Below are 11,829 nucleotides of genomic sequence, written 5' to 3'. Positions count from 1 at the left end.
ATATATATATATATGATATAATAATTTATACCTGATAAGAGCCATCGGAAAGTTGTTTTCCACCTTGGATCGTAAAGTGACAGTCTTGATTAGGTTTCCCTGCTCTTTCATAGAAATCGCAATAGATATAACCCAAAATTCCTTCCTCTTCATCTATTACAGCTAATTTGTGAACATTATTCGCCCATACTTCTCCGGATAACACTGGAACGGATTCGAGCTTAACTCTGTATAAAGACTGTGTGAGGAAATTTAAACCCTCCATACAGGCACCAAGAGAAAAATATGGAGCAAACTCAGTAGTAGAAGTATTTAACCAAGCTTTTTTCGCTTTTGCCATAAAATAGGGAGTATCCCATAGCATCAATTCCTGTTTAAAATACAGAAAAAAAATTTTACAATTTTGTAAAACAGAAGGTAGGAATTAATATCATGAATGCCATTTGATATAATTACATGAATAACATAATCATAAATAGCATTATAAATACAGTAAGACTACAGATGGAGACAAACTTGTTTTATACGCGACTCAGTATTTTTCATTTTCTGCATCTCTTGAAAATCCTGCATCGCTTTAGGTTGTAAATTATCGTTTAATATATTAAGAAATTCCTTCACTACAACTGGAGATTTAACCGTACTTCCTTTTACGGCTCTATAATAAGAAATTTTTTAATTACTCATTCGTTTTTGTTCAAAAAACTGTACCTTCAAATTACCTGTGTGCGTATGATGTAAATCCGCAAGATTCCGCCAGCAGATGCCTGGAGTGCAAGAGTTCGTGTAACAAATGTTCTTGTTCCTTATCCGGGAATAAAAATAATTTGTATGCTGCTTCGCGAACAGCAGTATTAGAAGAATCTGTGTAAAATCCTTGCACTGATATCTGACCATTCTCCGTAACAAAACTGTGAAACGTGTCAACGAGATACCATTCTAAAGTTTATACCTTTGAAAAGTTTTAAACAAAACGATAGAATTTAGTCAAATGACGAAATAATAATCGATTAAATTACTACACCTACTACTGTCTGATAACATCAGGTATTACGTCAGCGTTAACTGTCCTCGGAGTAACGGCGCCAGCCATAAACTTTTGTCCTACCTAAAAAAATAAAAAAAAAAAGCACATTTATGGATTTGACGATTAGAGATATTATTAAATAATATTTACTTGCAGGATATAATCGTTTAGCACTACTACTCTTCTTCTTTGTTTTTCAGGCAAGTGTATACCACATTGCTCAAAATCAAATAGGAATAATTTAGCTACATGATCATCTATATCAGATGTCGTTTGAGTATCACCATTACTTGTTACTTGCTTTAGTGAATCATACAACTCACGATGTGTATTTAACCTATAAAATATCCAATTTATAAACATAATTGTTACTCTACTAATCTCATTATCAATAATGTCTATTAAAATAATTTATTATTATCTTTAATAGCTTTTACATAGTTTAAATATTTTTTAAAAGAGCTTAAATTCATACATATTTATAAAATATAAATCATAATATAGATTTTGAGGAAAATTCTTAAATCATAATACAGTTTTATAATAAAAAATACAATAATAAATATATAAATAAACTGCTATAAAGCAATTAAATACAACATAATTCAAAAGTGAACTTACTTTTCAACAACGCCACTAATAGTTATACAAGCATCTTCAGCAGCTCGAACATATCGTTGATCAGGATGTGCGACTCTAATAAATTCTGCCATATCCGCCACTTTACATAGCGTATTGGATAATTCATCAAATATTTCTACCATTTTTCTCTTTCTATCTTTGCTCGTTGCTTCCTCGATGAGAACGTTGACTTTTGCCAGTGCATGATTTTTCAATTTATCAAAGCCATCCTCAGTTTTTAGCTCCGGAATGCCAAACAGTCCCTTGGGGATATTTTTTAATGATAAATATAATTCGATAAACAATATAAAATTAGGTGAATTTATCTCTATTGTGCTCATGTGGATTGGCATTACGTTATTTCAATTTAAATATCAATTGTCAATTAAAGTCACATCAATTTTATACTTATTTTGATACTTAAAGTCTCTCATTTTAATAATTAAACGGTTAGATAAACTTCTTGAGATCTTACCGTTTCTTTCTTTAATAAATTTATCGAACGATTCTCATCAGTAGAATTAAACGTTGTGGCGAGGGGTGACCATGTGTTCAATCTCCTATCACCTCGTACGTTTCGGAAAATTTGCCTCTGAAATATTCGCAGCATACCTCGAAAATGTAAGAAATTATATCCGGAGAAACGGGTCGTTTGGGTGACACAATCCGTGTAATTAATGTAAGTCCTTTGCGGTAATTAATGCAAATCCTCGCGATCAACGAATAAACGGTTGCCGCGCGTAACGTCACCGACGAGGTACTATTAAAGACCCGCTAATCTTATAGAAATTCGCATTATGAAAAATGTAAGTTATTAAGAATAAGAAACTGATAATATAGTACTAATTTTATGATTTATGTATTCCAATATTTCATGGACATGTATATATATATTTAAAACTCGATAATATTAGATTTTTATTTTAAACTGCGATTTTTATGTTATCGTCCGAGTTTGATTATCAATATAAAAATCAGAACAGTCGAAAAAAAAATTAATTTTGCTACAATATATATGATATTATAGCATTAATAAATGTGCATATTTATTTATATAATTAAAAAAATCGATTTTAATAGTGTATTATTTAAATATTTACGTTAATAGTCGAAAATTTATATTAATTATTGTCGATAATGTCAATGCTCTTTAATTACCTCCGGACCCTTGAGACTTCTTTCAGCGCTTTCAGCTGTGAATGACAAGGATAAAATGATACTCAAAGGGACTCGGGGTAGTGTTTTTGAAAGAACGAGACCTTTATTAACAAAAATTTACCGAAAATTAATGGTTTTTAATAATATCTCGTCGATTTATTCGGTTACATCAGAGAAAAGACTTCTCTCTGGTTACACCGATCGGGATAATTTGAGGCTCCTCTCAGGTTTCCTTCTGGTTGAACTTTCCAATCTTGTAGAATTTATAGTCACTGGTTAATTTGAGGTTAGGTTAGGTTACTATCAACAATAACAAACTCCGCGTGAATATTACATATTTAATAGTGTTTGATGGAATGGTTTGTGATATTAAGCAATGTTAAAAATGAATAACCAATTAAAAAGATATCTCTTTTGGTTTGCCCACGAGCATGTTGACTTCCGATTAGCCGTGAGTAGGTTTTTTATTATGAAACTTAATGATCATGTGTTATAGAATGATTTCTTAAAGTGATAACTCAAGTAATCTATTATATTCGACAATATATATGTGTCAAATTTTTTTAAATCTATGTTTTATATATTTAAAAGAAATACATTTTTCTAATATTATTATTTTCAAAGAATTTATGTTATGTATGCTGTATAGCAATAACATTTTTGTTTTAATTAATTTTACATAGGAAAAGAAATACAATGTTATTTTTATATCTTTATATTTATATCTACTGTTTGTAAAAATGTTATATATTTGTATTTTATATATATAAAGAAAAGTTATTTCTGAGCTTTTGTAGTAAATTTTTCAAGGTGCTTCCATAAATGTGTTTTATATAATGTATTTTATATATACAAAGTTGAGTGTCATATTATCCCAGCTGTATTTTCCAGGAAATAGAATCTATATTTGACATGTTTGACGTTAAACCATGCACAATGACAAAGCCGAAGGAACATGTAAGGAAGTATGAAAATTATTAAGTACATATATGATAATATATATATTCTTCTAATAATAAAATTTTGTATTTAAACAAGGTGTCCCATAATTCATCTAACAACGCTCGTGGGCAGGTAGAACAGACTAAACTGAGTAAAAAAATTCTCTATTATTTTGCAATTTTCGCAATAGTTAACAAGATATTAATTACTAAAAATTGCCAAATATTGGTCTTCAATAATTTTTTTCTCAAATATTATCAACTTTACAGAAAAACAGCAAGAGATAAAAATTGTTTATTTTCTTCTCATAAAACTTCAAGAATTTTTTTAGAACTTTTTATCAACTTTTTAGTATTGCATTTTCTTATTTTTACCAACATGAGAAAATACAATATTAAAAAATTCTGAAAAAATTCTCAAAACTTTATGAGAAGAAAATTAATAATTTTTGTCTCTTGCTGTTTTTCTGTAAAGTTTTTTGATAGTATTTGAGTAAAAAATTATTGAAAACCAATATTCAGTAATATATTTAGGCCCAATTCCACACAACTCACGGTTAACTCTTAACCGAAGTTCAATTTGTTTCTCATCTCTTTCCAATTCGAGACAATGAATAAGTTAAACCTTGGTTAAGAGTTAACGGTGAGTTGCGAAACTGGGCCTTAGTGAATAATATCTTGTTAACTACTGCAAAAATTGCAAAATGGTTATATATATATATAATAAAAATATGTTCCATGATTATATATTAGGTGTTAAACTTAATTCCTACCGTTTTTCGTCTTCAAAATTGATTTCGAAGAGAAATACCTTAATCAAAGGATTATTAATTAGTAATAAAGTAGAAAATGGAGGAAATTACTTTGATTGAGGTATTCATTCATCTTCTCTTCGAAACAAATCAGTTTTGGAAACGAAAAACGGCAGGAATGAAGTTTAACACCTAATATATTGAAACAAATAACATTCAGTATAGTATGAATAGAAAAATTAATTTGTTAAATTTTTTCAGCCTTATTGGATTGTGGATTTATCTGATGAAAATTTAGTACATCAAATTGCAAGTAGGACAGTCTCATTACGTTTTTGTTTAGAGCTTTGGGGACAAGCTAAAAAAAATGAAGAGTTACACAATTCTTTGAAAGCTTACTCAATCAAAAATTTGGAGACTTTGGCTGTAGATAAAAAAAAATCATTTAAGATTGTAGTGGAGACTTTCTGTAAACATTTTTCGCAACGTGAGAAAATAAATAAAATCGAAGTAAGCAGATATTTCTCGATTATTATAACAAGTATAGATATTATAACTACATCTTAAAACACTTGAATAAACTATATAAAGCTTAAATAAAGTAAAACTGCCAAAAATAAAAGAATTATTTAATAGTCCATTTGAAAATTAACGTAATACAATTAAGTTAATGCAATGTTGGGAGAAGTCTTTCAGTTATCTACCTCTTGAAGGTCCAGTTAAATTGAAAAATCCAGATATCACTTTATGCTATATAGAATATTATGGACTTAATCCTAACGACATTCCTGAAGAACCTCATGAATATTTCTTTGGAAAATGGGTGAGTAATATAATTATACATTAATCATTATTTATAGGCTGTAACATCATTTTATTATAGATTGCCGATGGTCAGCGAGAGTTAATTCAAAAGTTATCATTAAAAACTAGGAAATTTATAGGAAATACCTCAATGGATCCCCAGCTGTCACTGATAATGGCAAATCAGGCACAAATTAGAAATGGAGACTTAGTTTTTGATCCATTTGTGGGGACAGGCTCCTTGTTAATTGCTGCATCTCAATTTGGAGGATATACATTCGGAACAGATATTGACTTTTTAATGCTTCACGGCCGTACGAGACCTACACGGATATCGCAAAAGGTATCGTGTCAACAAGAATTCAATTATTATTTCTCTATCAGGCATAATATCAGTTTAATATACAAAGTAGTAGAAAAAAAAGTTGAAGAATTTTCGTATTGAATGTGTCAGACAAGGGAAAAAGATGAGAGTATCGCAGCAAACATGCATCAATATGGAATGAGTTCGTATTATCTCGATGTTGTGGTGGCAGATTTTTCGTATCCATTGTGGCGGACAGACTTACGAATAGATGCTATTATAACAGATCGTGAGTATAAATATTGTAGAAAACTTCAAACATAAATTATAGAAATCCTTTAAAATTTACAAATAAAATAAATTATATTTTATATGAATTTATTAAAAAAAAAAAACATTTCTTTTATAGCACCTTACGGTATAAGGGAAGCTACAGAACGTATAGGCACTATGAAGATAAACCCGGTGATAGAAGAACATCAAGCAACCTCTCATATTCCTTCAAAAATTGTTTATGGCCTGAATCAAATATATAAAGACCTGTTGTGTTTCTCTGCGAAACACCTAAGACTTCAAGGCAGACTGGTCTGTTGGTATCCATTGTTTAGGTATATATATATGTATATATATGTATATATTTAATTAATATTTATACATGCAAAAAATGTTGCAGCATTAAAAATTATGGAGCAATTACTATAGTAATTATTTACTGATTAGTAGATAAATATCAAATTTATGATTTATATATATAGAGATCAGTACATGGAAGATCAATTACCAGCACATTCTTGCTTAGAGCTAGTAGCCAATTCCGAACAAATATTGAGCAACTACACTAGTAGAAGATTGTTAACTTACAAGAAAGTTAAAGAACCTGAGGTAATAAGATTTAACAAAATTTTATTAAAAAAAAAAAAAAAAACTTTTTACTTAGTTTTGTATCACATCTAGAAAATACAAAGGGACACAACCAACTGAACCCTTGCGATTTTAATAAGCTTTAGAGATGTTAAAATATAGAATAAATAAGAAATATATTTTTTTTGTATGTACTGAGTTATATGTTAAGAAAAATCTTTCTTGAAAAAAAAATTTTTTTTTCTTTCAAAGTGAATATCATCGAAACTAGGAGATAGAAAAAATATTTCAAATAAAAATTGAGCGTCAAGAGTACTTTATAATCATAAAAAAATGGAAGAATTTTTTTAAAATTATAATTATAAAATACTCTTGAAACTATATATACAACTTTTATTTAAATCAAATTTTTTTTATCTCAGTTTTGACAATAATCACTCTGAAGAAAAGATTAATTCAGCACGTATAAAAAAAAGTATCTCTATATTTTAACATATCCAAAGCTTATTAAAATCAGGGAAGGCCAGTTGATTGTGTTCCTTGTTAGATAAGGGTGTGTTTTCTGTGGCTGAATTAGTACACTTTTGAAACTTAAAATGAGATAGGTATATATTTAATACTTGGCGAAAACGAAAAAGAGAATTTCTGGTACAGTCTTTAAGTAAGAACAAAAAACAGATTTTGTAATAAACTAGAGAGGATGTAAGATTTTTTTAATACAAAATGAGAACAATTTCTCTTTTTCAAAATTAAAATAGCCATATTCTCGTTTTCTAGTAGCTTGCATTTTGATATGATTAAACTATATGTCAATATTTTTTAACATTTGATGACAGGCAACTGACGAGAGCATTATTATGAATTTTACTGATTTCCGTGAGAAGTATTTCGCATTACGTGAGGAAACGAGGAAGGAAAAACGAATGAGGAAAGCTGCAGAAAGAGCAAAGAGACGAGAGGAGTGGGAACGTAGTAACAAAGAAGTTACTGAAAGATGACTATAAATCAATCTTATGTAGTATTATATAAAGGTACATTCTCTCTCTCTACATTTCTTCTTTCAATTTTATATATCTTTTTCTCTTAGTGCGAGAAGATATATAATTATTCAAAATTATTTATCAAAATGTGACTATCTAATTTTGCAATTCTTGTTTATTATGTACAGAATAGTTGTAAAAGTTGAAAACAAAGCTAACTATTGTAATGATTTAGAAATAAATATTTTTTGCACACATGATCCTATACATCCAACGCCGTTTTTTATTACATTAATATGTAAGATATACCGATAACAATGAAATAACGATGACATTAAACGAATTACAAAGAGTGATCGCTAAATCGATAATTTTAACATTTACTTAATAACATATACACATATATATATAATAAGGTACGGAAATACGAATGTATATTCAGAAGATAATTACGTATGGTGCACTTAAAATTCGACAATGGTATTAATAGAGTAATTAATTAATATATCAACATACAATTGTACATGGATATTGGCAAAATTACCTGAAACAAGACAAAATTACCTAGAGCGTGATGTATATTACGTAACGAATAGAATTACAAAATACTGTTTGAATGTCCTGATCAGATTTTGTTAACTACACAGAGTTAAAAAATGTGTCTAAAATCTCTCTTCAGTAAATTCTTTGGAAATCGTTATTGCAATGTCTTTAAACACATATCGCTTACATATGTCTCTCACAAAATTAAAATAAATACAAGAATAATTACAATGTAATACCTAAGCTTCAAGTTGTAATTGTCCTAGTAAACGTTCTACATTTTTAACATCCTCATTTGAAACTTTACTTTCATATTGTTTCTCAATTTGTCTACTAGCCCATTCACTCAGTTTCATCGCTTCCTTCTTCTTAGATGAAGGACATTTAGGCGATGTTGCAATATTATTTGTTGTCTAAAATTAGATATTTGCAAGAATATAAATACCATTCATAATTGCTATGTAGCATTATAATATAATAATGGAACTTACTAATAACAAGCCATATAAAGCTCTAATATTATTTGGATTTAATTTTGCAGCTTGGCAGAAGTATGCTTTTGCTAGTTCCATGTTATCAAATCCACCCTATATAATAAAGCATTACTTGTATAATTTTCTTTTTACATTAATTTTATATTAACAAATATTTAAAAATATCTAATGTATTTAGTGAACTTTATTAATTTATTAATTTAGTGAACTTTTGTTAATCTAACAAGAGGAACATCAGATATATCAGGCCCTTCTGATTAGGCTAAATTTGATATACCTATATAATAGTTTAGCCCTCCAACTAATTCTTGTTAAAATTATAGAGTACGCTTCTTAAGTATTTGCGAGAAAAACGCGTTAAAAAATTTTCTTGTGTGGTAATGTAAATTTTTTAATGTTGTTTTCGTGAATGCTTGAGAAGCGTTCTATATATTTTTATCCTGTAATTTTAGCATGAATTAGTGGGAGTCTGGGAATAGTCTGAACTATTGCATATATAAAATTTAGCCAAATTGTTGAGGATTAGTTTGATGTTAGAGGAATATCAGCCATGGCCTCCCCCAATTTAGCTGAATTTTATAAAAAGAGAAAAATGCGTTAAAAAAAAAATTACATTATCAATACATAAATTTTTAAATAAGTTTTCCTCAGGAATGCTTGAGAAATGCGTTCTATAATTTTAGCATGAATTAGTAGGAAGGCTGAATTATTGTATATAGATAGTAAAATTGAGACACATGTTCTGGTATTCTTCTTGTAAGTAAATTAATATAACTATCATATCATGAAAAAAATATCATAAAATATTAGATGCACATACCTGAGAATATTTTATTTCTGCATATCTTTGGTAAATTAAATGACTGTGTGGATTATGCAATATAAGTTCTTCCATACAATAAGCTGCTTTGGAATATTCCTGTTCTTGTAAATATAAATCACACAACTCGTGCCATGCTTCTTGATCGCTCATAAATCTAAATAATGATTTAGATTTAGTATAATATCATTAATACATAATTTATAAAACTTTTAAAATGTATATATGCATTTATATATAAATGTTTGTTAAAATAACACCTTTTCAGATATTCTGTAAGCTCTTTGATTGCTTCTGGAATGCGTCCTCGAGCTTTCAAAATAGCAACACGACGTTTTCTTGGTGCAGCATTGGTTTCATCTCTTTTTATGATAGAATCCAAAACTTCCATTGCCTCATCATACCTAGAAAAAATGAATTGATAGAGCATCAAGATAAACATATTTTTACATACTTGATATATATAATTACATTTCTAATGCTTCTAAATGCATAGCATGGTACTTGTGAACACGCAAGCTGCCAGGAAAGGCGCGCATTAAAATTTTGATGCAGTATTCAGCTAATGGTAGTCGGTAACAATCCAATGCGGCTACACAGACTTGTTCCAGAATCAAATATTCTAAACAATGAAAAATAAAATATATATTCATGACATGCATATAATTTTTGATAATTTTAAGAATAAGAAAATATATATTGATAGAATACTTTCATTGCCCAAACGATCAATCTTTCCCATCAAAGTATTTTCCCAGAAGTCTACTACATCTTTACTTCGTCGCTCGGAATCTTCCCTCCAAGTTCTCAGTAAGTCCCTTACTTCTGTATAACAAAAACATGCACAAAGTTATCATTAGAAGCACACAAAAATTCTTATAATGAAATATGAAATTGATTTTAATAAAATAATTATACAAAATAATATTCTTAGAAAATTATTAATTTAGTATTTTTTTAAATATTTTAATGTTCAACATAAATTCATAAATAATAGAGCATATATAATTAAAATATTAAACAAAATAAAATATATATGCAATAATGTCAAAATATGAATTAGAAATATGTCAACAGTATTAAATTTTTATTAACAATGACTCGGTAAACTTTTTGCAAAAGTTTCTTGGCATTAAGATTAAATTATTTGATAACATAAAATATTTATTTTTTAAAAATTATTACTTAAATATATTATTATGATACTTTTTAAAGAATATGTTCAAAGAATCAATATTTATTTTACAATTACACATGATGAGATAACGTTAACTGTCACATGACAAAAAGACTCACCTGTCCAGGACAGCTTGTCGTAACATCCTGCCATCGCTTTGTAAAACGAAGGAAATCTGTTTAGGCGAACAAATAAAGCACGATACAAATTTTTGTCACGCACTGTTCTGAACTACTCTGGAGGTTATGCAATGTGGCACGTAGCGCCCATGATACACAGTGTAAACATTATCGGATTAAACACATTCGTAAAAACAAAGAAAAATTAATCCTTTCCACTTTCTTGTAACAAAAAAAAAAGAGCATAAAGAGCTTAACGTAATGCCGAAATGTCGCACTAAGCAATAGCGTCTCGATTTCTTTACATTTGCCAGCGTAGAAGATAATTTATGCTAAATAATGATAAATAATGATCATGAAGGGGAGCGTGAGAAAGAAGGGATGACAGCTTATTCACTTCCGTTACACATACAAGAATTTGGGGACTGTGTGTTGTGTGTTTTGCTAGTGGCGATTACAAGTTCATGAAATTAAGGTCCCGCGCACAATAAAGGAAATATTAGGAATAGAAATAAATATTAAGATTTTAACCTATCAGAAATTGGTTACATTGGAATACATAATTTTTGATAGGTTCAAACCTTAATATTTATTCCTAATATTTCTTCTATTATGTGCAGGGCCTAATGTGTGTTCGTATCACACTAGCAATTGGAGATGGCGTCTGCGTCGTCTGCGACATCTGGGTATCGATTCTATATCTTGAAACGAAGTGATAATTACAAAAGTGAGCGAATTTACTAGAATATTGATAATTTCATTGGTCAATACCTAGTAAATTTGCTAACTTTTTTTATTTTCACTTCGTTTCAAAATATAGAATCGATCCCCTGCATTCGCGTTTGCGTTTCTCGACCAATCAGAAAAGAACTGCTGGTAATGCTGTTCAATTGCTTCTTTTTGATTAATTAAGGCTGTGGTCAAAAGGTGCATTCCGTTTCATGCATGACCCCGGATCTATTAACGTTTTCGGCCCGATCGGGTTTGCACCAACCTGGGTTGGATTAATCTTTCCTATTGGTTGATATCACACGCTCTACCAATAGGAGAGCGCAAAACGCCATTAATCCAACCCAGGTTGGTGCAAACCCGGTCGGGCCGAAAACGCTATATAATAGATTTTTAAGCCTGAAGGTAAATTTTCACGAGCTGCTCTAACCGGCTATTTTAGCGACAAAAAGGATCACGTGATCAAATTGGACATTTGATATTCGTCAATTTTGACCAC

The 11,829-nt window shown here is 29.3% G+C and overlaps 3 protein-coding genes across 6 annotated transcripts in view; 1 reads left to right on the top strand and 2 right to left on the bottom strand.

Annotated features, from left to right (window-relative positions):
* LOC108763493 (mitochondrial intermediate peptidase) overlaps positions 1-2,457 on the bottom strand; it is a 4,507-nt gene extending 2,050 nt beyond the window's left edge. Inside the window, exons 1-7 of the mRNA XM_018511158.1 lie at positions 2,124-2,457; positions 1,649-1,911; positions 1,178-1,364; positions 1,029-1,108; positions 723-911; positions 517-658; positions 32-370 (exon numbers count right to left, since the gene is read on the bottom strand). Of these exons, the coding sequence (XP_018366660.1) occupies positions 32-370; positions 517-658; positions 723-911; positions 1,029-1,108; positions 1,178-1,364; positions 1,649-1,911; positions 2,124-2,258 (1,335 nt within the window). The 5' untranslated portion in view covers positions 2,259-2,457. The remainder of the gene's footprint in view (positions 1-31; positions 371-516; positions 659-722; positions 912-1,028; positions 1,109-1,177; positions 1,365-1,648; positions 1,912-2,123) is intronic.
* Positions 2,458-3,101: 644 nt separating this feature from the next.
* On the top strand, positions 3,102-7,539 carry LOC108763501 (tRNA (guanine(10)-N2)-methyltransferase homolog). 3 transcript variants are annotated; one of them, XM_018511183.1, is made up of 9 exons: positions 3,102-3,257; positions 3,698-3,763; positions 4,761-5,009; positions 5,188-5,322; positions 5,383-5,646; positions 5,758-5,896; positions 6,017-6,215; positions 6,363-6,489; positions 7,305-7,539. In XM_018511183.1, the coding sequence occupies exons 1-9, from the start codon at positions 3,183-3,185 to the stop codon at positions 7,464-7,466; spliced, it is 1,416 nt and encodes a 471-aa protein (XP_018366685.1). In that variant the 5' UTR covers positions 3,102-3,182; the 3' UTR covers positions 7,467-7,539. The 3 variants fall into 3 exon arrangements, with proteins under 3 accessions (XP_018366685.1, XP_018366686.1, XP_018366687.1); XM_018511184.1 differs by having other exon boundaries at positions 3,185-3,257; positions 3,698-3,771; XM_018511185.1 differs by having other exon boundaries at positions 3,227-3,261; positions 3,698-3,771.
* Positions 5,554-10,968, bottom strand: LOC108763502 (ER membrane protein complex subunit 2). Of its 2 annotated transcripts, none has more exons than XM_018511186.1 (8): positions 10,602-10,968; positions 10,017-10,130; positions 9,777-9,927; positions 9,566-9,709; positions 9,306-9,462; positions 8,483-8,578; positions 8,231-8,404; positions 5,554-5,626 (listed from the first exon to the last, which is right to left on the bottom strand). In XM_018511186.1, the coding sequence occupies exons 1-7, from the start codon at positions 10,633-10,635 to the stop codon at positions 8,231-8,233; spliced, it is 870 nt and encodes a 289-aa protein (XP_018366688.1). In that variant the 5' UTR covers positions 10,636-10,968; the 3' UTR covers positions 5,554-5,626. The 2 variants fall into 2 exon arrangements, with proteins under 2 accessions (XP_018366688.1, XP_018366689.1); XM_018511187.1 differs by lacking the exon at positions 5,554-5,626 and adding an exon at positions 7,616-7,992.
* Positions 10,969-11,829: the final 861 nt, after the last annotated feature.

Source organism: Trachymyrmex cornetzi, unplaced genomic scaffold (genome assembly GCF_001594075.2).
Source record: "Trachymyrmex cornetzi isolate Tcor2-1 unplaced genomic scaffold, Tcor1.1 scaffold361, whole genome shotgun sequence".
Classification (NCBI taxonomy): domain Eukaryota; kingdom Metazoa; phylum Arthropoda; class Insecta; order Hymenoptera; family Formicidae; genus Trachymyrmex; species Trachymyrmex cornetzi.
The sequence above is the reverse complement of the archived record's forward strand: the minus strand, read 5'-3'. Positions and strand labels throughout refer to the sequence as shown.

Excerpts from the sequence above, each read along its gene's own strand:
- LOC108763502 (XM_018511186.1), bottom strand. The coding sequence starts at position 10,635 with ATGGCAGGATGTTACGACAAGCTGTCCTGGACAG. Across the intron at positions 10,131-10,601 it reads CGACAAGCTGTCCTGGACAG|AAGTAAGGGACTTACTGAGA; the intron begins GTGAGTCTTTTT and ends TTTGTTATACAG. Across the intron at positions 9,928-10,016 it reads TGATCGTTTGGGCAATGAAA|AATATTTGATTCTGGAACAA; the intron begins GTATTCTATCAA and ends TTCATTGTTTAG.
- LOC108763501 (XM_018511183.1), top strand. The coding sequence starts at position 3,183 with ATGTTAAAAATGAATAACCAATTAAAAAGATATCTCTTTTGGTTTGCC. Across the intron at positions 5,010-5,187 it reads AGAAAATAAATAAAATCGAA|TCTTTCAGTTATCTACCTCT; the intron begins GTAAGCAGATAT and ends TGTTGGGAGAAG. Across the intron at positions 5,897-6,016 it reads AGATGCTATTATAACAGATC|CACCTTACGGTATAAGGGAA; the intron begins GTGAGTATAAAT and ends TTTCTTTTATAG.